The sequence below is a fragment of the Podarcis pityusensis genome (genome assembly GCF_964106645.2).
Source record: "Podarcis pityusensis genome assembly, chromosome: 2".
Classification (NCBI taxonomy): domain Eukaryota; kingdom Metazoa; phylum Chordata; class Lepidosauria; order Squamata; family Lacertidae; genus Podarcis; species Podarcis pityusensis.
Window position 1 is genome coordinate 70,136,689 of NC_138029.1, and position 25,399 is coordinate 70,162,087.

General features: G+C 49.0%; 1 protein-coding gene across 4 annotated transcripts in view; it reads left to right on the forward strand.

The window, feature by feature from the left end:
* Positions 1 to 2,612: 2,612 nt before the first annotated feature.
* PDLIM7 (PDZ and LIM domain 7) overlaps positions 2,613 to 25,399 on the forward strand; it is a 47,312-nt gene continuing 24,525 nt past the window's right edge. For 3 of the 4 annotated variants that reach the window (XM_080988476.1, XM_080988474.1, XM_080988477.1), the window contains exons 1-2: positions 2,613 to 2,746; positions 7,925 to 8,031. In XM_080988476.1, the coding sequence (XP_080844602.1) occupies positions 7,927 to 8,031 (105 nt within the window). In that variant the 5' untranslated portion in view covers positions 2,613 to 2,746; positions 7,925 to 7,926. Of the gene's footprint in view, positions 2,766 to 7,924; positions 8,032 to 25,399 lie in introns of all 4 variants that reach the window. The other variant, XM_080988475.1, reaches the window with a different exon arrangement.

Below are 25,399 nucleotides of genomic sequence, written 5' to 3' on the forward strand. Positions count from 1 at the left end.
CTTCTTTCCAGGTTAAAACGTTAAGTTTCATGACTTACAGAATCTGCCGTTTTGAGATTTGTCAGCCAGCTTCTAACATGCGCTGAGTATGAATCACTGAATTCTGCCTTAAATAGAAGAGAAAGTGACTGGAGATTTCCAGAGAGGGAGAGGGGGCTGAGAAGTTGCCTTATTCAGCTGCTATTTTGCTTTGGTTCAGCGGCTTCCCCTGGCTCTGTGCTGGGTTTTAATAGGCATCCTAGAGAGGCAAGTCACACAACGCTTGTGAGATGTCCTCTGAGGGATTTCAGATGCTATGAGCTTGCGTACTCGTTCCCCACACAGAACTGTGGCTCCCTGCATTCTGTATAGTGATGTTTTATTTACAGCCTTGTGTGCCAACAAACAACAATATTCAAAACATGTGGCAGCAATTTTGCATGATCAGAATGCTTCCCCCCATCTCCATCTTTGGTTTTGTTTTTTCCAAATAGGCTACATGGCCTTATGCCAAGCACTTTTTATCCCATACTTTCCTGCCACTTTCCTTAGCTCCAATATCTGACTTTTTTTGTCTTCTTGTTGCCCATTCTGGATGCCACTGCCTATACATACATAGCATGATGTCAGTTCTGTTGCCTGTGCACATTCTGGAACAGGAACTTCCTGTGCTCCTGGTCCTTTGTTTTTACAGAGTGCTTTCAGGGGCTGGCTTCATCGGGGGAAAGCTCTGCAAATTTGAAAGTAAAACAAAAGGACTTGCTGTCATCAGAGCTATTGACCGTGGATTTATGGTCCAATAGACTTTGGACTAGCTGTGGTCAGCGTGTGACATCTGGCTTGTGGGTGTCCTACATTTTGGCATAGGAACACAGTGGTCACCCATGAAGAACTACGGTCACTGAAGAAAGCTGAGCTCCAGAGAGGGGCCATAACTCAATGGCACTCTGTATGTACTGCATTTGCACGCAGGTTCAAATGTGAGATCTCTCTACGTTAAAAGGGCCTTGGGTAGCAGAAATGGGAAAGGCTCCCCATGAGAGTCACATCTTGGAGAGTCACATGTGGACTGAGCCCACTGACCTTTCTAGCTCAGTAAAAGGAGCTTCATGTCTGCTTGACGGCTAGAAGCCTTATTTTCAGTGGGGAGAGAATTGCTCTTCTCTCCCATGGTACCAATGTTAAAAGGGGAATTTATGCATCCTTTGCAGGTTCTGTTGTTCATCCTGCCTCCATAGTTGCGCTTGGCCTGCTATATTGAACTACAGTGGTACCTCTGGTTGCGAATGGGATTTGTTCTGGAGGCCCATTCGCAACCTGAAAAGAATGCAACCTGTGTCTGCGCACGCACTGGTCGCGATTTGCCGCTTCTGCGCATGCATGTGACATCATTTTGCGTGTCTGCACATGCACAAGCGGCAAAACCCAGAAGTAACCCTTTCCGGTCGCCATGGGATGCAACCTGAAAACGTGCAACCTGAAGCAAACGTAAAATGAGGTATGACTGTAGTGAGACATTGGCAGTGTCTGTTAATACCTGTGTTGCGTTGCAGTTGCACAAAACACATTCCTGCATACTGTACCATGGAAAAGTTTGGGCACCCTGCAAAAAAGCATTTCAGATTCCTTCGCCATGTTTTGGACAAGAGCTTTTCTCTGTTCTTCCCCTAAAAGTAAAGGTAAAGGGACCCCTGACCATTAGGTCCAGTCGTGACCGACTCTGGGATTGTGGCGCTCATCTCGCTTTATTGGCCGAGGGAGCCAGCATACAGTTTCCGGGTCATGTGGCCAGCATGACTAAGCTGCTTCTGGCGAACCAGAGCAGCGTACGGAAACGCCGTTTACCTTCCCTCTGGAGCGGTATCTATTTATCCACTTGCACTAGGTACAAAAACTCATTTCTCTTTTTTCCAAAGAGAAATTGTGTGTACACCAGGCATAGGCAAACTCGACTCTCCATATGTTTTGGGACTACAATTCCCATCATCCCTGACCACTGGTCCTGTTAGCTAGGGATGATGGGAGTTGTACTCCCAAAACATATGGAGGGCCGAGTTCACCTATGCCTGGTGCTGGCCCTGCCACTAGCTTTCAAGCATCTTGGCTGTGTGAAGCAGCTGCAGTAAAAATAATAACCATGACGATGGTGAAGGTGAAGGTGGGGGCTGGGAATTCCACAGCTTAGGGGCTGCCGCAGGGAATGCCCTCCCCCGATTAATAAAGCGCCTCTTCAGTTCCTGAGCATGTGCAGAATGCTGCGAGTGACCCACAAGCACCTCCCACCTCACAAGCAACAGCGAGGAGATCTTTCAGAGGCGAAACTAGGATTTCCAGAAGGAAGGACGGGGCTGTACCAATCCTATTTGGCGGGGCTTGGGCGGCAGCTGCGCAAGGAGACACCGCCCTCCTGGGCGCAACATCCGCGGAGGGCGCGGCGATTTCGGCGCCGCGCTCCGCCCTTTCTCCTCCAGCCAGGGGACGCGGGCGCCGCACACCTCCAATAGGGGGCGCTCTTACGCCGAGCAAGCGCCCCCGACGGCGCGCATGCGCTTCTACCTAGCAGGCGGCGCGCTTGTTGAATGGTGAGGCGGGGGGGGGCAGCAGGGGGCGGGGCTTGCGCTTGAACTGCTGAGCAGGCGGAGCCCCGCCGGAGAGAGATATATAAGGGCTCCGTGGGTGCCGGCGGCGCTGCGGCTGAGACGGGGCGGCGGAGGCTGCTCAGTAGCTCCGCCCTTCTCTGAGGAGGTCGCGCGCGGGGACCTTGCAGGTATTGCATCCCGTCCGTGGTTGGAGTTGGCGGTGGGTGAGGAAAGGGAAAGTGATGTGGCTTTTCTGGGGACTCGTGTGGGCAGAGAAGGGCGTCGGGGTGACATGAGTGCCTCTTTCCCCACATATCCCCACCCCCTTCTCCATCCCAGTCATGCTTTAGGTCAGATGTGAACGAGAGTTTGTGCCTCTCTTCACTCGCCCCCCCCCCCTTGTACTTTCCCTTTCTGTGTTTTCCCACGCGCTTCTCTCTCTCTCCCCGGCTCCCCGTGGCGCAGGAGTGCGTACTTTAGGAAGTCTCCTGGGTGCCCCCCCCGTTCTTTTTTCCATAGGGACGTCCTCTTGCCGTGGGGCTGGGGCGTGCCCCCTAGCCGTGCGTTAGCGGTGTCTCAGCGAGACTAACGTGTTGCTCATGGCACCAGGATGTAACCGTCACCCTCGGTTTCCTGCGGCGGCTCGGAGCAGGGACGTCCCGTTTCGTGGGTGTGATGGCTGGTAGGGATCCCCTCTTGAGCCAGAGGGAAGGGGCTGGTGCTGGAGGCCCCCGTCCCGGGGCTCCTCGCCGTCAAGGGTCTGAATCTGGGCATGCATGCGCCGGCACACGTCCCTCCTGGCTCCCCGCTCTTCTCCTGGGCGTCTATTCTCGTCGTTCATCTAAAAGTGTCTCTGAGCTGTAACTTAATATTGCAGCATGTCCAGGAGGTCTGAATTCCAGAAGGGCTGTGAACAAGCATTGCGCCTGCGGCGGTCAGTGTCGAGATGGCACAAGTATGGCTGTTTCTTCAGTGACTTTCATAGGCTTTCTTAAAATTATGGGTCGTGTTCCTGATAAACTTTTTTTTCTGTGTTATCAAGCGCAACTTCAAAAAACCCACATGAGGTGCAGTTGGCCCTTGAGCTTGGTGGCCTTGTTTGTGAAGATTTGTGGAAAGCATTCCGCAATAGAAATGTTCACTGGGAGGGGCAGATTTTTCATGCTTTTTGGGCTTCCAAGTATATTTGGCTGGCTGCTGTTAGAAAGAGGATGCTGGCCTTGGTCTGATCCTGCAGGGCTGCTGTCAGGACCACCTAGAAATTCTGTGAGAGTTTGCTATTAACCTCCAGCCTTCTTCTGTGCATATATATTGAGCAAATGTGTTTAATAATGAAGGGGGCAGACATAACCTGTCATATTTATCACAAATCCTTGCCTGCTTTGGATCATGGAGTAAAGACCCAGCAGCACCCGTTACTGATGTGAAGGGATGCTTCACACAAGCAAAGGAGGCAGGCACCTGACTTTATTTCACTCAAGGCTTTTATTTGATGACCCTCTTCATTGTGTGAAAGAAAAAAGTGGTGGCAGGAGGGATGGGGGGGGGGGAGCAGGAGGACTGAGGGAAAAGAACTTTTCCAGGAGTTGGGGAGAGAGTGAGTGCAGCATTTTCCTGCTGGTCTATTTATTGCTCATCCAGCTCTTTCCTTCCTTGAGGGCTGCCAGCTGAATCCACAAAAACAAAAAATAAACTTGGTCATCATCTGGAGATATGCGCACAAGGGGCAAAAGGGGAGAAATGGAGCCTGGTGCATCCTCCATTCCCATGTGACGTTATCCAGAGAGGGTGAGGACAAATATCATGAGGTTTGCCAGGTGCTGGAGGTTTTAATATGGCAGCCTCCTAGGGTGGAATTTGCTTTCCCAAAGTCCAGGAAGAGCTGTTGTGCAAAGTGAAAAAAGTTTCCGCTCAGTGTTTCTCAGCAGTGTGATGAAGTGTACTTCTGATTCCTTTTGTGCCTGGGACCAGTATTTTTCTTTTAAAACTTGCTTCCTTGTGGATAAGCGTTCTTTTAGTATTTTAATTCTGCAAGAGAATTGGCAGCTGCTTGTTAAAAATGAGAATTTGGCAAACTTTAATTTAGTGCTGGCAAATGTGTAGAAATGTATCCGGATTTAAAACGACAACAACCGCAGCAGATATTCTTGCTGTGCCGTTTTATTTTGCAGTCTTCGTTTCAAGAATGCATTTATTTATTCTTGCCGCCCTGGCTGTTCAGTTGTCTTGTAATGGGCTATCTCCTTTTCTTGGTTCTTCAACTTAATGCACCTCAGCCCTGCCCTTCCCCTGTTATTCTTGCCTTCTGCCAGGCACTTCCAGGAAGTGCTTTATCAGTGCATATAGACTTCTTATCCTGCCAGATGGGCTCCTTGCAGTCTAGTCTGGTCCCTTAGACCTGAGCTGGGTAGGGGGCATTAACTAGGCAGCAGCTTGGCACACAACCTGATTCTGCTCACTAGTGATCTTCTGAATTCAGCTTGATTTCTGTTTCTTTTTCACCATGCCTTGGCTTTTTCCAAACTTCATTTACTTATCCTGAGAGCAGCTAGCTCTTGATGCCCCATTCATTTCACTGTTTTTCAGCCCAACGGGAATCTCTTGTGGGCCACCTTCTGAGGCGGGGGACATGCCAGTGATGGGCAGGGTTGTGGGCAAAAGTAGGCAGAGCCCAATGGATGTTTCTCTACACTGGGCTCTGTTACAGCCGTGCGAAAGACAGAGCGGTTTCTGCATTCCCACCCACACCATCTCTTCGTCCTGCTCCTGGGCAGCCAAGAGGCGTTGCAGCTCAAGGAGGGCGTGGAGCAGGACCAACGGGGTGTGTGGTTTCAATGGGGGGAGGCATGGGATGGAGAAAGTCCCAAGGGCTGGATAGAGAGCCATGCAGGATTGCATTGGGACCCTGGGACTCAGGCTTACAGGCCACACAGCATGTCGTCTAAGCCTTGTTTGCTGTGTCCTCCCTGGAACTGCTTGGCTGAGGTTGCCACGGGTTTGTAGATGCTGTGTGGAAACTTCAAAGCAGGCAGAACAACTCCTGAGCGAGCGCTCACTGTGAGAGCAGAGGCCCGAGGGGCTGTTCCTTCAGCCCTGTGGCACAAGGCTCCGTCCAGGCATGTTTTGCCGACTCAGCCTTGGGAGGAGGAGGAGGGAGAAATCAACGCTCCCTGCCTCTTCCTAGCCGAGCACATTCCTTTGCCATTCCCATGGAGAAGAAGGTATTAAGCTGCTGCTGAAATCCCTCCAAGCTGAAGTGTCCCAGCCTGGCAGGGAGGGATGGTACAAGCTGGTACTCTGCCTGTGAGGGGCTCCACCTTTGTCTGTCTGGCAGAGGGAGCTCTCTGAGAAGGCCCTGCTGCAGCTCTTTCCTCTGTACTGGATGGGAAGGGGTGTCCTAGATCCCAGCCCAAAATAACACTGTCTTCCTGGGTTGTGTTTCTGTTTTTCTCTCTCCCTTCCCTTTCTCCTTTCCCCTCCTGGATTGTCCTGATTTCCTCTGTTTAGACCCAGCCAGGAAGTTATGTTTTCAGCACTCATTTGCATCTCTCCCAGTCCTGATGAGCAACCACTGGAATATGGCAGTGCTGTCTTGCATGCCTTATATAGACAACAAACTGCCTGGGGAGAATGGGAGGGGAGGGTGAAGGGAGTATTTTGTGTCCAGAAGGCAATTTTTGATTGCTTTTGCTATATAGTAGGGGTGCGTTGACTGGGAAACGCCAAAAGCAGTGAAGTGCCATAGCTGCACCTAACAAAAGCCATCTCTTAAGTAATTAGGAACAAATTGAAGGCTTTTCTTTTGGTGCCTTGATCAGCCAGCAGCTGCCTAAAACACAAAGCATAGGAACAGAGCAATTATTCTGTCTTTCCATCCTAATCCCTGGATTCCCCCCCCCCCCATTCTTGAATGTTCATATTATCAAGTTGGAATCTCCTATGTCAGCTGTAGGGGATGCATTTATTTTTAAAAATGGCACTTGCAGACCCTACAAGCACTTCATGAGTTGTTACTGATTGATATGAGCGGGGTCAGACTCTGTCTTGTCCAGATTAAAATTGTGCTAATGGCCTCTGTTTGAGGATGGGGGGATGATAACTAATTCATATCTGTTTTTTGAGTGAGGTCTTAAATTGGGTTGGCCTGTGGGGAAGCCATTTAGACTCTGGTTGTGTGAATAGGTTTCACATGGCCATTCTAGTGGCTGGACGTGGCAAGTCCATTTACACAACTACTTCAAATGCTTACAGTGGTGCCTCGCAAGACGAAATTAATCCGTTCCGCGAGTCTCTTCGTCTAGCGGTTTTTTCGTCTTGCGAAGCAACCCTATTAGCGGCTTAGCGGATTAGCGCTATTGGCGGTTTAGCGGCTATTAAAGGCTTAGCGGCTAAAAGGCTATTAGCGGCTTAGCGGCTTAGAAAAAGGGGGGGGAGAGCGAAAAAAATCTCAAGACTCGCAAGACATTTTCGTCTTGCGAAGCAAGCCCATAGGGAAATTCTTCCTGTGAAGCGCATCGAAAAACGGAAAACCCTTTCGTCTAGCGGGTTTTTCGTCTTGCGAGGCATTCGTTTTGCGGGGCACCACTGTATATTGATTCGAGCTAACCAAGCTCAAAATGAGCCCACCCAAAGACGAGGTGGGATTTGCCCGGAATATGCATTTCATATGTGATTCCTGCATACAGAGGTTCTCGGTTTCACATATATTGTCAAAACGAGGAAAACAAACTTTTCTGTGGTATTGGTGGGCCGAGTCCTTGGAAAGGAAATGCTTCCTCAGTATCTTTGTGTGGTGCTTCTGCCTCTGCCATTTATTGCCTGATGCACTAGGATAGCCTTTGGGAGTTTAGACTAAAGACAGTGAAACGTATTCTCTGACATCTCTAGGTAGGTCTGGGAATCTGAAACCTAGTGGAGACCTGATTCCAGTCAGTGTAGACTAGATGTGGCCCTCTGGATGTTGCTGAATTACAACTTCCATCATCCCTTGCTGGGGCTGAGAGGAGTTGCTATTCAGCAATGTATGGAAGGCCAAAGGTTCCCCACACCTGGTGTAAACAATACTGAGCTAGATGGACCCAGTAGTCTAATTTGGTATAAGGCTGCATCCTTTGTCCCTAAAGGAAAAGCTGAAGAGCATTGCTGTGGGGAGGAGACAGGGATGGGCTGGGGTAGGATGAAGGGCAGTGCTTAGGCCTTGGTGCCAACTTCCAGGGAAGGAGCTTTTACTTCCCTTTGCCCTCACTTGGGGCAGCCGAGGCTCTACTGTGTGAGGCGGATGTTTCCTGTTCTTCAGTTGTCCTCTCCCAGCTCTCCTGTCCCTTGCTGCATCACTTTTAAAGCTAATAATCTCTTCTCCTCCCCAGAAATGAGCGACATGGACTCATACAAGGTGCTGCTGGATGGGCCGGCGCCATGGGGCTTCAGGCTGCAGGGTGGCAAGGACTTCAACATGCCACTCTCCATCTCCAGGGTAAGTCATGAAGAAGCTCTTTCTCAGGGAACTATGCTAGTCCTTGCTGGTCAGCCATGGTTGTTTTCTTCCGTTGCTTCCATTCATTTCCTAGGCTCAAGCACTCTCACATCTCTGTTGTGTGCTGGTCTCTTTATCACAAAGGAAAAGAAAGGCAAAAGGTCTCCCCACACCCACCCCGCCCAGAGCTGCTAGCCTTCTTTGCACTCATGATGTAATGAGAAGGTCCTCAGCATTCAGCCTGTTACTTGATCTTGGGCTCCTTGGGGCTCCTGCGCTCTATTTTTGGATCTGTGGCAATGGCTCTTGCCTGTGGCTGGGTGGAGCTAACTTGGGGTTTGTGGTAATGTGAATATGATATTCCGGCTGTTCCAAGAGTGATGCCAAGGCGTGTAACTTAGTCGATCTTAATGCCAGCTTCTAGGGGACAGCAATCTGGCTTTGACTTGTAGTTGGCAGCTGATTCTGTTGGTACCTAATCAATCAAACCTCTCTGTCCAGATGATGCTTTCTTTAGGCTCCCCCTTCTTCTTTTTGCATATTCATGAATCTCCTGTTTGGGTGAAGTGGGGCTGACTTCTTTAGGATGAGAAATAAGGCACACAGTCTCTCCCCTCTGGGTGGCTTCTTGGGATCTCCACCCACTCTCTGCTGGAGCAGAAATGAAATTCAACCCCACACTCCTAGCCCAGGCACCGGGAGATGCCAGCAGTGTTTGTTTCATCTTCTAAATGCCTTCTGCCAGAACGTCAAGAGCTGACCTTTAGCCCTGGATAGGGGAGTGCAGAGTACGGCCAAGCAGGCCCTACTTTTTCCTGTGCTGTCAATGAGGCTCAAGGTCATGCTGGACCACTCTCTGGTTGACACTGGTTCGAATCTCGTCACATCCATAAACACACAGAACAGTTTTAAGGCTTGCAGCTGGATTAGAGCCTTGGCTTCCCACCTGCAATATAGGAATCATAGGGGCCTACTTCACAGGGTCGCACTGAGGATGTGTGTGAAGTGCTTCCAGCACTTGAGCACCTCGTAGCCAAGCACTAAGTATTCTACTTCTGTTGAAATTGGCAACACCCTGCCGCTTAGTAGTAATAATAAGGACTCTCTTGATGCTCCCCATTCTTCTTGGAACTGGTATACCCCAAGGCTTTCCTTCTGGGCTTGAAGGAGCCCCTGCTCATCCTGGACTGCCAACCCACGAGAGCCACTCCTGACCTGAAAGCTCCCCTTTGGACTGGCTTGGGTGCTCACATGCTGGACGGCTTGCAGACAACTCCTGCTCTGCTCGCCTTTTGCCTTATAAGCCTTGGAATGCTGAGTGCAGCCGCTGCTGCTGTTGCTGACGCTTGCAGCCGCTTGGCAAAGCGGAATGTTTCTCTATAAACGAGAAGCCCCAAGGGCTGGAGAAAGGCACCAGAAAGCCCCCTCTCCATTGCTCCACAGCCAGGCACTTTCCCCACCCACATGCTGCTTATAGTCCTCCACATCTTTTGCAGCACCATCTCTTCCCCGCCCCCCCCGCCCCACTTATTGGTTTCCCCATCACTTGTGTGCTGGAGGTTTTGTTTGTACTTTCTCTGCTGCTCTGTTCCTAGCTATTCTTCCCAGCCCATCTCTGGGGACGCTCTGCTTTCCTGCTTGGAGGGCTTTGTGCTGAGGCAGCCTCCGCTGTTTTTGTTCCCTCACTCTCTCCCTTTTTTAAAAGAGTTTCTCCTGGCTCGCGGCCAATCCTTAGCAAAGCCCCTGCCTAGACAGGGGAGAGCCTCTCTGCAGAGAGACCCCAGCTAGCGCCTCCCGCAAACATACCAGAGGCTAGAGCAGCAGCAGCAGCAGCACCCTTCCCCTCCTTTCCCCTGTGCTAGCATGCCACAGCCCATCCCTCTTGCAAGAAGTATGAGAGCTCCTTTGTGGCCAGGCCTTGAGAAAGACTTTCCTTCCTGTGCTCTTTGGGGAGGGTGGCTTGCTGCGTTTGGCTGTGGCTGTCACAGGATGGCCAGGGTCTCACTTGTTAGGCCATTGTGCTAATGCTCAGGCAGCTACAGGTGGCTACAGTCAGCTGGTACTCCTGTGCTTTGGCTGTAGGCCCTCCCTTGGCAAGGCTCCTGGCATCTGTAGCAGCTTCAGAGGGAGTGTTGTGCAATGTTCCCTGTCCCACTAAGTGAACTGGAGCTTAGCTGTTCTGGGCTGTTGTGATGGCATTTTAGGTTCCAGGTTGCGGTTGCCAAACCGAATGTCGTCTTGCCATTTGGGGGCAAGGCGGCTAAAGTCTTATTTTCTCAGTTAAACTTCTTTGCTAGATCAGATGACAACCTTGAGCTAGGTTAAGAACTTTAAGAACTTAAAAAAGAAAAGTACCTTTATCCAGGGACAGTCCACATATATACTGGCCTATTCCCACCTTTTTTACTTAATGAGGACACAGACCATTCATAACGTAAGAATATTCTTCACAACTGTGAGCAGGGCAGTAGGGTAGGTGAAGATAAGATACAACAATTAGCTATAACGTTGGTTACAGCTCCTGCTCAGGTGGCACAGAAAAAGCATTTTGGTTCCTGAAATTCATTCTGATTGTGCAGATAAAATATAACTGATAGAATTCTACAGGATGTGGTATTAGCGTGTGAAAACAATCCAGATCCAATGATTTCCAGGTATGCACCTCCAGGTGGTGGAGATGTCAGGCATCATCCTGGCACCCAGGCATCTTCACTTGGTTGCAAGTCGCTAATAGCCAGGTGCAAAATGCACCTGATAACCTGGCTAATTTAAAACACTGCTTTTGTCCTCCACTGTCCCAGACCTTGGGGAGGCGGCAGTATTTTTTTACCACGCAATGCACTTTTCTCTTCCTGGTTGAGAGATGTGGGATTTAGCATTACCATTAATAAGAAATGCTAAACTTTGCAAAAGTGCTTCCTGATTTGATGCTGCATGCCAGATGTCAGCAGACAGGTGTGAGAGAAGAAGGCAGGGGCTTGTAAAAGTAGTGAGAATTGGGTAGAAGGGTTTCTCTTCTGCTAAAATAATTTGCTAGGCCAAAAATAAAAAACAGTGAAGCATATGGTTGCAATCTATATTAGATATAGGGGGGGGGGCAAGGAGAGAAGCTCTGGTGGTGGAGGGGGGCCTGTTGAGTAATAGGTAGGAAGCACAGCAGTGTGAAATGTCTGTCTGGTTGTCTGATGCAAATGCTTCTATCTCATGAGATGAAAGGCCTTGCATGGAAAATAAACAGGAAGTAGGGCAAAAACAGATCCTGCATTTATTGGGACTGAGCCTCCCCCAGTGCAAATATTAGTAACAGACCTTGTAGAGCTGAATACACCTTGAATCTGACTGCCATCTTCAAAACTGCCAGCAGTGTTGACTCTTAGTAGGACCTAAATAAAAGGTAGTACCTAAATAAGCCTTTTGGAAACTCTTAATACAATCTAGAGAATAGTTGATTTCATCCCCTAAAAATGGAAGATCAAATGTTTACAGCAGAATACCTAGAAGAATGTGAGCTCATAGCTCCTTTATGCTTGTTCCTGTTAAAACATTAGATCCCTTGCAACTTGGTAATCTCAGAAGGTGCAGGGGATAAACTGGCTTCACTGTTCCTCCAGAGTTGTCTGAAGACTGCCTGGGCTGTGTGACGAGGATTGTGAACACTTGGCTTCTGTGCCAAATCTGTTCCCTTGAGGGACGATACTTGGCTCCTGCAGTTGTGAACCCAGAAGCAAAGGAGGGATGTAGAAGAGGAGGCACAGCTGCAGCAGTGGGACTTGCCAGAAAACCACTGTAGGGAGGTTGGGTTGGGCATTTGACCCACTGCACCCCTTGCTCAATGCAGGCCTCTGGCAAAACTAGTTGCTGTCCAGGGTTCTATGTTAAACAAATTGGTGGCGTAATCTGCAGGAGTGGCTTCCCCATACCATACAGTACACCTCTTAATAAACAGGATATGGAACATATTTGCATGAATGGGTCACCTAGAGCTGGGGTGGGGAAACTGTGCCCCTCCAGAAGTTGCTGGACCACAGCTCCCATCATTCCTGACTTGGCCTTGCTGTCTGGGGCTGATGGGAGCTGTGGTCTAATAATCAGGAAGGCTGGTCTGGAACATCCCCCTTGGATCGAAGCAATGGAGGAATCTGTGGAACAGGAATAGAGAGCTTAACACTTGTCCAGCTTTAGCGCCGCAGGGTGGGTATTAAATAAATGTTGGCTAGTTGCGTTAGGAAGGAAGCTACTGGCTCGTTAGCTCAATGCCTCCGAATTAACGGTTCATGGGCTGTGTGACTGCTCTGTGCTGCCAGGCTTCCTTGAGCTCATTGTGAACTTGTGACTTCTGCATACAAGAAAGATGTTCTGTGAGTCACACACTGGCAAGTAGGTGAAATATCTGGGGTGGTGATGCAACTGGGAAACCGATGTGTCAGAGTGGTCTTCCAGCTCGTGTACAGCCTTAGGAGCCCACATTATTTTGCTTTTATTCCTGCATATTTGGGACAGGACAAGCTGTCAGGCCTAGAGCAGTGTGGGGAGAATGAAAGTCCTTTGCTCAGGTTCCTAGCTGTGTCCATTACAGCCAGAAATGACCTGCTCCTTCTGTACCAAGCGCCTGTGTCTTTAACTTTTGGAAGTTCCTTTGAAGAGCCACCTAGAGAGGAGCGACAGGGAGGAGGGTATTGCAGTGGGCACACATTTCAGGTGCCTGCCGTGGTGGAAGGATGAGGCCATGATGGGTGATAGAAAAGAGCAGGTGCAGTGATTGATGCCTGGCTGGTTCAGCTGTCCCAAGGCTGAGTTCTGAAAACCAAGCAGAGCTGCTGAGGTCAGATGGAGAACAGGATAAAAATACACTCCTCGCTGTTAAAAGAGGGATGGAGCAAGGTGAGCATTGTCCAAGGAAGCCCATTGGCTGGGCCCAGAGGGGTGTCTGCCCCATGTACTGCAGCTTGGCTGTACCTTCAGAGGCACTTGTGCTAACTTGCCAGGGAACTGAGTACAAGGCTGTAATTTTGTTTGGGATTTTGACATTTTCCCAAAGGCTAGGATAGATTCTGAACACTCGCATTTCATTTCATTACAGCTGTACGAAGAAGAAGAAAATGCAGGTTTCCATAATAGCTGCTGCAAAGCAGGGCTGTGTGTATTCTGTACTCAAACAGAGCAAAATCCTTCACTTAAAAAGCAGAATTCTAAATCGGTGATGATGAGACTCTAGCTGCCCAGATGTTGTTGGTCTACAGCTCCCATCATCCCTGACCATTGGCCATGTTGACTGTGGCTTATGGGAATTCGGAAGGCCATAGGTCTAAAACCATGCAAATCGTGCAATATTGCATTATCTTTGCTGCTTTTGTTAGTGATGACGGGGCATGAAGAAGTCCTTCCTGACCACTCTGCAGCTCCATGATAGAGCTCCTCCTTTGCATGCAGAAGGTGGCAGGACCAGGTTCAGTCCCCAGCACCTCCAGTTTGGGTTTGGAAAGACTCCTGCCTGGATTGGAACCCTTGAAAGCTGCTGCCAGTCTGTGTAGACAGTACTGAGCCAGATGGACCAATCGCCTGACTCGGAATAAGGCAGCTTGCAGTGTTGACTGCAGAACACAAACTACTTTGAAGCAACATGGATTGAGAGTAGCCAGGTCTGTTCTTCTCTTGCTTTGAACGAAACTGTTTTGCAAAAGTAAGTTGTCAGCTCTCTGTGCTTGAGAGCTGGTGGCTCTGTGATTGCTGAGCGGGGGAGTCTGTGGCTTCTTGTTCCCAGCAACAGAGCTGGTTATGTTTGCTGGGAGTGAGTTGGCTCAGGTTTCTAAAACTGAGCAGCAGCAAGCAGGTGTGGGCCACCCCAATGTGAAGGTCATTGAAATCGAGGGAAGAGGAAAGGCCAGAGGGGTGGAGATTGAAGGAAGGAAACTGCTTCCCCCCTTTGGTGAAAACCAGACTCTTTTTGATGCAAGTTGGCTCCAGGATTGAAACCCCACCACAGGCAGGAAGTGGGGAAGAAATGCCTGTTCCCACAGTGACCAGCCACCCTCATTTTTTTCTGTGCTGGTGGGGTGGGCATGGGGGTGGAGGAGGCCAGCTAAGCTTGCTGGCTGGGAATAGACTGGCTGTCCTCTGCGGCCAGGGAACGGCAGAGCCCCGAACTTCCTGCCCAGCCTGGATAAATGCACACACAGCGCCAAAGGGGTGGTCGTTTTTAGACTTGCTCATGTGTAATAAGGCAGGAAGGAAGCAGGAAGGAGGGAGTGGATTTGACTGTGCCAGAAGATGGAAATCTAGTGCATTTCTGGATTAGCTGTACTGCCCAGCCTGACGTGTTGTGTTCTCTCTTTCTGACCATATAACTGCTGTGGAATGACCTCTGTCTTTTTATCCCCTGTGATTTCAGATTTTGGGATTGTGGGGTTGTTGAAACTTGTCCTAATCTCTGGATGTGCTCTTTGTGTAATGACACTACCATGTTAAAAAGCAAATTAAAGATGCAGGATTTTGCAAAAAAAAAAAAAAAAAAAAAAAGGGAATGAAGTGTTACATCGGTGAACCAGATTTATTTATTTTTTTAAAAATGATATTTATTAAGAATTTTAGAATTACAAAAAGAGAAACAAAAAAGAAAAAGAGAGAGAAAAAAGCAAAAGAAAAACAAACCACAATCGAACAATACAAATTGATAAAAATCAAAATAAAAAAATAACACGACACAATCAAAAGACAAAAATATGCCACAAACATTTAAAAACAAATCCAATATTCTCAAATCCTTAACTGTCATTACCTTCTTTCTTTGACCTCCTCACTCCTCCCTTTTTTTGTATCCTAGTTGTTAATTGTCACAGCAAATCCTTTCCATATTTCATAATATTCTGTCATTACATTACCTTAATCTATTTTAATCTTATCTTACTATAAAAGACCTTAAAACTTAAAACTTAGATCCTATTTATACCAATTTCTCCTAACCATAATATTCTTACATAATTCTTTAAACATTTTTGCTAAAGCCAAATAATTTCATTCCAACATTTTTCTAACGTTCATCAATTTTATAAAACAATCCTAATTAAAAAAAAAAAAAATTCTTCCAATCTTCATCCAGCGTCTCTTCCTCCTGGTCCCGGGTTTTGTCAGTCCTTTCTATCCCATCAATCTAGCGCATTAACCTGGTAATCTTATGTCCGAGGCCCTTAAGTCCCTTCCATGTCCCATCCGCAGTTCTTCTTCATATTTATACCTGTGCTTTACTTTGTCTCCTGCTCCTTTCACTCGTGGGAACTCCAGCTTAACAGTGTTTTTGACCCTTCTCGACAAATCAGCCCCTTTTCCATAGTCCACACTAAACTCCATGTGGTATTTAAAAACATGTTTCAAAATCCCTCCAGAATTAAGAGCCCCCACAACCCCAAACATCTCACGGCCCATTGCCAGACTTGAAAAGTCCAAACATCCCTGCATAGGGGGGTCTATCCAACCCCCCATTTCCAAACCAAACCAAACTTTATCTTTCCAAATCTGGCTTTTTCCAAGTTCATTTGTCAAGTCCAAGAACTCATGTTCCTGCTGGGCCACAGCTCCCTCCATCTCTGGCGCCCAAGGTTCAACAGCATCCTCTTCCCTCATCTGTTCTGTCAGAGCACACTCCTGATTTGATTCCTGGGTGGGCTCTATATAGTTTCCCACTACCTGTCCAAAATTTCTGATCGCATCAGTCATCAAGTCCGTCTTCTCATGTAGCTGTTCCAGTAGGGCACTTGTTTTACAGAAAGCACGCAGCAGAGCTTCTGAGTACATTGTTCTGCAAGGTCAGAAGTCTATTCCCACGATCGTAATCTATTGCAGCTGCAAGCTCCCCGGTTCAGAATTGGTAACAGTTTCACAGGCTCCCTCTAGGGGAAGAGCTTCTATTTGTTCTTTTCTTTTAAAGACAGATCTAACAACAAAGTTTCCTTTTTCAGATATTTTGTCAATATTTGTTCCTTTAAAATGCGAAGGGGAACAATGGAATCACTGTTTCTCTTCTTTTAACTATCTGTCAAAGAAGTTTGCCTCTGGTCAATGAGCTTCCCCAAAAACGTCAGTCCTGACACCCCGCTCCAGGATCAAGACGGTGGAAAGTTACTTTGCGTTACACTCTCTTCTGCAGGTTTAAACAGTCGGGAAAAAATCCCCCCTCTTCTCCTGCTTCCGAAGGGGGTTCAACAATTTTAAATGATGAAAGTTAATCCTTTACAGGCAATTTTCTGAACTCTAGTTTGCCATGTCTTTGCTTTAATCTATCTACAAGAAACGGAAGGCTGACTTCCTGTTTAGACCTTCCCGTTTCAGTGCCAAATTGAGGTAAATTTCTTAGTCCAATTTTCCTTTCTACTCACAAATCATTATTTGAAGTCCAATTGTCCGAAATTTAAGTACTCACGGGTAATTGTTTTAAAAGCCAAATTGTCCCAGGAAAAAGGCAGCGCTCTCCGGCAACGGCTGTGCAGCTTCGCTCCACGGAAGAAGCAGTTGACTCTCAGCACCACGCCACTTCCCCCTCTTCACTCCGGAGCCCGTTAGTGGGTTCCTTTGTGGGTTGGGGGGGCGCTAAAGGTGCCCGCTGAGTCCCATGGTCACAGGCTTCATCCGCCTGTGATTTTTGAAAGGGTCCCCGCTTCGCCGTAGCGGGAAAGACCCGTTTCCCGTGGAGCTGGTCCCTCCAGATCAAAGGGAGTCCGCCATTACCGATGGCGCCACCCCGGAAGTCTGGGTGAACCAGATTTAAAACAATAATAGTTTCGGTGTATGTGTGGAAACGAGGAAATCCTCCTTCTATTTGAATATAGCAGTTTGCCTTTCCCTGGCCTTGCATTGTTCAGCCTTCTCCAACCTGGTGCCCCCGGGTGTTGTTGGACTCCAACTCCTATCAGCCCCAATCTGGGGATGATGGGAGCTGTAGTCCAAAATGTCCAGAGGGCCACAGGTTGGGGACTAGGCTTCTCATCCTCCAGGGGGAGCCATTTGCATGCCAGGCCAGACACCTCCTTCATCCTAAACAGTGAAATGACCCGATTTCTAGACTTCCCACTACCTTATGCCTGGGAAGCATTTTCCTCAAAGACTCTTGGGGAAAAGGATACATTGGCACCATATATAAAGTTGGTGGCATTGTGCCCGCTGGGCATAGCCTGTCAGAATTGCCTGGTGGGGTGAACTGAACAGGTTGGGAGAAGGCATATCTTGGTGCACATCGACTCCAGCTGTCATTTCCCCCCATTTGAAAGATCAGAAGAATTTATGATCTGGCTGCTCCATCCCTTGGGGGACTCTTGCATTCCACCTAAAGTTGCACACATTCCTCCACTTCTCCCCCTGTGTATGGCTCTGTCCCTGGGATTCTTTCCATATAAAAATGAAAACACAGGAGCTGCCTGGAGCAATAGCCCTAGCACCATAAGCCTTTAGCCACAGCAAGTTCCTACATACCGTATTTTTCGCTCTATTGGATGCACCGGACCATAGGAGGGGGAGAACAGGGGAAATTTTTTTTTTCTTGTTCTTCCCCTCTAAGTCAAGGTGCGTTCTGTGCGTTCAAGGTGCGTTCACCCGAAGCCTCGGGAGCCTTTGGGTTCCTTTCGACCTGCTCTTTGGGGCTCGCCGGGGGGGGGAGGAGCGCTGCTTTCCCCCACCGCCAGCCCCAAAGACCAGGTCAGGGAACAGCGGGAAGGCGCCTCCCCGCTTTCCCCCCAGCTTGTGGGGCTGGCGGTGGGGAAAGCAGCACTTCTCCCCACCGCCAGCCTCCTAACCAGGTCGGGGAACAGCGGGAAGGCGGTGCTCCGCCTTCCCGCTGTCCCCCGAGCTTGTGGGGCTGGCGGTGGGGAAAAGCGCTGCTTTCCCCACCGCCAGCCTCCAACTCCCGCCAAGCTCCCAAGGTTTGCGGATAGCTTCCTGAAGCCTGCATTTGCTCCATAGGACGCACACACACATTTCCCCTTCATTTTTGTGTGCGTCCTATAGAGCAAAAAATCCGAATGTCCCTTATAACATGGGAACCATATATAGCAGCATGTGGTTTTCTTAGTAATTTATCTTTTGTTGCTGACAGTGAATTTGTACTGCTAGGGGCATACGATTCGCTCTATTCCTGCTTCACCAGGGGGAACACCTTGGCAGAGCTCCTTTCAAGTTCCACCCTTTTAGGGTGCTTCTTTTCCAGCCCTCCTAGAGCATTATGTCCTCAGTATTTCACACGGGTCTCTTGCGATGGGCTGTCATGGTGTTGGTACAAAGCCCTGATATTTCATCCGGAGCCCTGTGTCAAGGAAGCGAGAAGTTGCTGCTGGGCTTTGCAGGAGGGTTTGCCAGCCCTCTGAGCTGCCTGGAGATCTAGCAGCAGACACAGATTCTCCTTTTATGTTCATGTTGAGCTGGACTTGGAAGAATACTTGGGCTTCCTCCAAGTGCCAGCAGATCTTCATCCCAAGTGAGCAGGGATGGTTGAAAGCTGTATCACCCCTGGATGCTCTTAACCCTGGATGCAGTAGTTTTCTGCCCTTTCAAACGACTAAGAGGATGTATTAGCTGAGTTGGCAAGAAGAGGAAGAGGTTGGCTGGAGTGATACTTGAGACATTTTAGTGATGTGCCTAAGTGGCTGGTCCTTATGGTGCAGCGACTTAACCTAAACCCGTGACTGTTTATTTGCCACCATTCTCAAGTCAGGAGGCAGGTGGTTAAGGGGGGAATATCTAGAGGATGTTGCCCAGAGAAATGGTTGCACTGTCCTCAGGAGTAACTGGCCCTGCCCCAGAGAAAGCTGGTAAAAAGGTAAAGGACCCTTGACCGTTAAGTTCAGTTACGAATGACTCTGGGGTTGCGACGCTCATCTCGCTTTACTGGTCGAGGGAGCCGGTGTTTGTCCGCAGACAGCTTCCGGGTCATGTGGCCAGTTCGTCATGTGGCGAAACCAGAGCATCACACAGAAATGCCGTTTACCTTCCCGCCGGAGCGGTACCTATTTATCTACTTGCACTTTGACGTACGGCCTAGGACCCTCATACCTATGGGACCGCCTCTCCTGGTATGGCCCACAGAGGAACCTACGGTCTGCAAATAAAAACATCCTGAAGGTCTCAGGCCTCAGAGAGGTTAGGCTGGTCTCAACTAGAGCCAGGGCTTTCTCGGCTGCGGCTCCAATCTGGTGGAATGCTCTGTCACAAGAGACTAGGGCCCTGCGGGACCTGACATCTTTCCGCAGGGCCTGCAAGACAGAGTTGTTCCACCAGCCCTTTGGTTAGGGCGCAGCCTGACCCCCTCCTCTGGCAACCTGCACAGAATTTTGCTTAACGGTTGCCATCAATTTGATTTTAATTAATTTTTATAATGAAATGTTTTTAAAATGTTGGATTATTTGATTGTTTGATTATTTGATTGTTGTTAGCCGCCCTGAGCCCAGCTTCGGCTGGGGAGGGCGGGATATAAATAAAATTTATTATTATTATTATTTCGAACTGCTAGGTTGGCAGGAGCAGGGACCGAACAACAGGAGCTCACCCCATTGTGGGGATTTGAACTGCCGACCTTTAGACCACAGTGGTTTAGACCACAGTGCCACCCATGTCACTGAGAAAACTGGTATTAAACCAGTAAATCAGAAGTGGGAGCACATAGTGCTTCTATTCCAAGCGGCTTCTTTTTGGTTCTGGACAAAGTCAATTTCAGCCTTTAGGGGGTTAGGCAGGCAGGAAAGCCCTGAGTGCAGCTTCTCCCTACACATTTGGTCACAGTGTTCAATTGTCCAATTATTGTTTTAAAACATTATTTATTCATTTGTCATTTACTCCAAAAATGTATCTCGAAGAGACTTACAATTTTTTTTAAAAAAAGCTTAGAATACCAACTTTAAAATACCAAATAATAAAAAAATTATTCACTAAAAGTGCTCATCTTACAGCAGAACTAAAAGCACACATCCTGCTCAACTAAAAGATGGACATCAGTTCAGCACAAAATTATTGGGTGAACATCTTCACCTCGTGCCTAAAGGCGGATGGTGATGGCACCAGACACATCTCTTTGGAGAGAGCATTGCACAGTCAGAGAGCCACCACAGGCATCCAGACCATCCCTGACGCCAGACACTGGTCTAGTGCATCCAATAGAGTACCACCCACTCCCAGCTAGGACAGCCACCTGATGGAAGGGTTGCCATTAGGTAGTAGCGGAGGGAGGGCCAGAGGCTGCTGGCTTCTTAGCAGAGGCAATGAAAGAGTGTTGGGGGGGAGCCCTTGCCTTTCTCACCAGGTGCATGCTGGCCCCTGACCCACCAACCACCGTCCCCGTCCCATGCATTCCTTGGGGCAGAAAGGCTGGCTTCCCCTGCTTGAGCTTGTCCAGCAATGACCATCTTTGGGGGGAGAAGATGATGTCGGTGGGGCCGAAAGGGTCATGTGAGCCATGCTCTTCTTCCTCTGGAGGCCCCCTTCCCACTCAAGAATTGCCCCGAGGGGTCCTGCATACAGTGGTACCTCTGGTTACATACTTAATTCGTTACGGAGGTCTGTTCTTAACCTGAAACTGTTCTTAACCTGAAGCACCATTTTTTAGCTAATGGGGCCTCCAGCTGCCGTCACGCCGCCGGAGCACGATTTCTGTTCTCATCCTGAAGCAAATTTCTTAACCCGAGGTACTATTTCTGGGTTAGCGGAGTCTGTAACCTGAAGCGTATGTAACCTGAAGCGTATGTAACCCGAGGTACCACTGTACCTGGGACAGTCTTCCATTTCCCAGTGGGGAGGGCCTCCCACAGCAGCAGAGGAGGAAAGAGCACCACTGCCTTTTGAATGCTAGCCAAGGCTTATCCTTGGCCCCTCTGGTGGTTTCCCCTCTGCCGATCCATGGGCTTCAGCATGCATCTGATGGCGCTGACACCAGGCCCACGGGCGTAGCCAAGGCAGAGCGGGGAGGGGTAGCTGCCCCCCCCATCAAGTAAACAATAGAAATGCTTAACTAACTGAGCAATCACGTTGGTTCTGGCCCCTCCTAACAAAAGTTCTCCCCCCCCCCAACAAAAACCTGGCTATGCCCGTGATCCAGGCCTGTTCTGGAAAATTAGTTGAATTCTCCGTGCTCTCAACAGGCGCAAGTGGTTTTTCTGTTCTAAAAATCAACCCTGCCCTAAGGAAGCCACATGGTAGCCTTCCAGTTGCCAGCATGGATTGCTGTAGCCAAGACCTCTAGCGTAGCCTTCTGCTGACCCCTCCCGCAGGCAGCCATGATTGCGGCTTGAGTTTCTTGGACACAGCTAGCTCCCTTTTGGCCAAACGGTGCAATCATGCTCCCCGTTCCCCCTCTGCTTCTTTCTGCTTGGGACTTGTGGAACAGGAAGACTCTGGGTTAATTAATGCCTCACTGCCCCCAGGGTGGGTATTGCGTTGCTGCTGATGAGCTAATGTCTCTGTCTGCTGACAGAGGGAGATGAATGAGATGGCTGGGAGAGGTGATCCTGCCGAGAGAGGTGGGCTGCTTGCCTGCCCCCATCTACTCTCTAAGCAGACATACAGGCTTGAGGAATTTCTGTGGCTTTGTAGCTCCGACGGAGCCGTGAGTGTGACACATGGATTGCGTTATGGGAAAGGCATTGATTCACTCCAGGCTCCCTCCTTCAGAGCCCTGCTCTCTAGTAAAGTCTGGAGAAACCCTTGGGGATGCTGGAGCCAGCCACCTCTTCCCTCCTTCCCTCCCTCGTCCCCCCAGTCCAGAGATGGGCTTGGGATGAGCGGTGGAGAAAAGAGCACAGGCTCCTCGGATTCCTCAAAACCTGCTTGCTTCTCTCCAGCAAAGCTCAACACTAGGTCCTTTCACCAGAAGCAGGACAGGTTTCTCTTGCCTTTGGGGGCTCTGCATGCAGTTGGTGCCCAGTGCAGGGGTGCGGGGCACATGGTGGCTCTTCCCCTCTTTGCTGAGTGCCTCAGTTGGCTTACGAATAGAGAAAAGGAATGGGAGGCTGAACGGCGCTTTTGTAACGCTGGGAACAGGCTGGCCCTGTGCCACGGGGTTTTTGCAAAAGCACAACAGGATGACTGGATGGTGGGTGTGTATGGGTAGTTATTCCACAGTTAGCTCCAGCGCAAACTTGTTAAAATGGGGGTCGGATGATCCAGCACGTGCAGGAGACTCATGTCGTGAAAGCTGCATGCGCATAGATGTGTGTAGATGTTCAGCTGTAGGAGGAGAGGAAAACCTTTGGTAGCGTGGATCCTCCTTTGGTTGTTTGACCCAGAAAATGCCTTTTTGAATCGTGCTGAGTTGAGAAAGAGCCTGGGAAATCAAAGCTATTCGTGGGGGACATTGTCTCTGTGAGTGGTAGGCTGGAAGGCAACATGCTTTGCATCTGGAGGACATATCCAGAGGATCAGTGAGTGCATGCAGCAACTCACAAGTAACCATCCAGCGTGATCACAAAATATCCAGTCCACTGATAAGGGAACTTATATGGAGGGTGGCGATTCTGCTGTTTGTTTCTTCGGGGTGAGGGAATAGATAGGTGTACGTAAAACAAAAACAAAAAACAAAAGATGTAGCTGCATGCTGCACATTGAGTGTAACATGTAGTTTGGTTCTCAGCCGTAATTGAGTGGCAGAAACAAAACCTACAAGCCGCAAGACTTTTGTGCATTGTGTCAGAAGATGAATCTGCAGAAAATCCCCTAAAACTGTGTTCAGTTGCAGACCAGAATTGTGCCCCTTGGGCTGAACTTTGGAAATCTCAGCATGATGAACGATTTTGCTCAGAGTGGCCTGATGATAAGTTTATGAATAATTGGATTTCCCTATACAGTCTCGCACTCTTCTGTACTGTGTAAAGCAGGCTAGAAAGACTTCTGTGTTATCTACGGACTCCTTTGTGTTCAAACTTGTAAATATTTGACCATCCAATGCATACCTCCCCCCCCCCCAGGTTCCTGAATGTACCAGCTCTCGGGTTGATTATCCAAACAACATTTGCATTAATGCAGTGTGGAGGTTACTCAGATAAGGGTTGACTAGGTCTTAGCTGCTTTCATCATAGGTAGTTTCATATTTATCATTTCCTCTCCCCAACCCCCTTCTCCTTTCTTTCCAAGTAAAGAATAGCGTCATTTTCTATTAAGTTTCACAGGCTGTTTCATTAAGATGACAAATTGCCCTGTGGCATCTAAAATGCTATCTAATAGCAGAATGATTATTAGTAAGTTGGAGCTTGCATCATCACCTGCACAAAAAATGTGGCCCAGCGCAGACTTGCTGTTGCGCAGGGTTAAGGGGTCAAGGGCCAAGCTGCAGGATCATGTCTGCCTTCTCCATGCACTTCCCACGGTGTGGATTGTTACACCTGCCTATTCCTACCTCTGTTTAAAAGCCACTTGGCTGATCCTAAAAGCTTGTTCCCGCAACAGCCTTGATCGCATGGCCCTCTTCCAGCCCATTGGATATCAGGATCAATCCCTGGTTTCTTCAAGGCTGGGAGAGACCCCTGCCTGACACCCTGGAGAGCCACTGCCAGTCAGCCTAAGCCGGGCGTAGCCAATGCGATGCTATCTGGATCTTGCTGGACTGTAACTCCTATCACCCCTGACCATTGCAGATGCTGGTGGGGGCTGATGGGAGTTGGAGTCCCAACAATGTCTGCAAGACACTACATTGGCTACCCTTGGTGTAGGTAATACTGAGGTAGGTGGACCATGGACTGTATAAGGCAGCCTCCTATGGTCCTACCCCTTTGAAGCATTTGCGTCTACACTGAGGCTATGTATTTTGGGTGTCCTTTGCTTATCAGTGATTGGGGTAGGGGGAGAAGAGGTGTGCCATTTTCAAGTGGGATTGCTCATTGCATATGGACTATACCAGTGTTTCTAAAACTTGGATCTTCAGCTGTTTTTGGACTGCAGTTTCCATCATCCCTGACCACTAGTCCTGCTAGCTAGGGGTGATGGGAGAGTCAAGTTTGGGAAACACATGGGTGTGAGAGTGGGTGGTTTCAGTAAGACTGCCTTGTTGGGTGCTGCAGATTTCTAGAGATTCACATTTGAATTAGGCTTGTCTTATTTCTTTTTGGTTTGCCTGGCAGTTGTTTAAAGGCACAGTCCAACGGGTGGAGGGGGAACACACACACCACCCATTGGTAACACTCTACATCTGAACGAATAAATGTGGCCCTCTCCCGTACTTCCAGTTTTTCATAGAGGCTTCTCAACCCTGGGGAAAGGGAGCGCCTTTCTTTCTTTCTCTGTCAAGTTTTCAGCGCCTATGACTGCCTGCCGTTGCTGCAAGCAACATCGTTCTTCAAAGCATCGTTCATAACTTTCCCTTTTTCTGAGATGCTCCCAAATAGTTTTGAAGTGGTGTGGCTTTGTGGGTATGGGTGTGGGTGCTGTTCGCTTTGTGGAAGATTATGACTGTCCGGCAGTCCTGAGCGTTTCTGAGAAGATTCCAACTAGTACTAAACATATCCAAATAGGGCAGAGACAGAAGTGGGTTTGTGTGCAACAGAGAAGCCATTCCCTGCAGGCGGTCAGGGTGGGTAGGTGTTTGCTCAAAGCCCGTTAGCGCCTGGGCATCTGTAGACAGCATGTTGCATTAAGCAGCCGCTCATGCCTGCTTCTGAAGCTTCTTCCCTGCAGATAACCACACCAACCTGGTGTGGGGTGGGTGAGGGCGACCAGCATGCGCATGCTGGGGGCAGGACCCAAAGCATGGCCTCAGTCCCCTCAGCAATGCCTGAGAGGGAACTAATATGCCAGGAGCCTGCCCAGCAGTAATTGCATGGGCAGTGTGTGAAAGGAATTCTAGGAGCACACTGTCCCATATTCCCCCTCTTCACTCTCAACCTTGTGGAGGGCTGTAGCTTAGCGGTAGTAGTAGTAGTAATAATAATAATAATTTATTATTTATACCCTGCCCATCTGGCTGGGTTTCCCCGGCCACTCTGGGCGGCTTCCAACAGAACACTAAAATACAATAACCTATTAAACATTAAAAGCTTCCCTAAGCAGGGATGCCTTCAGATGTCTGCTAAAAGTCTGGTAGTTGTCTGGTAGGGTGCATGCTGTCCTAGGTTTAATCCCCAGCATCTCTGAGTAGGGCTGGGCATTGTCCCCTCTCTGAACCTCTGGAGAACCGCTACCAGTCAGTGACTGTAGTCAGTGACTGAGCCAGACAGACCAGTTAAGTCTGAGGCAGTGCAAGCAAGACAGCTTCCTCGGTTCCTAACTACCGCTCAGCCTCCCCTTCCTTTCTTGTTCCACATATTAGTGCAAAGCAGCCCTGGGAAACTGTTGAAGGGCGTGGTATAATTCAAATAAATAAAAACGGGCTCCTTTTACTGCAGTGCTCTTCTCCCAAGGCTCAGCAGGCAAG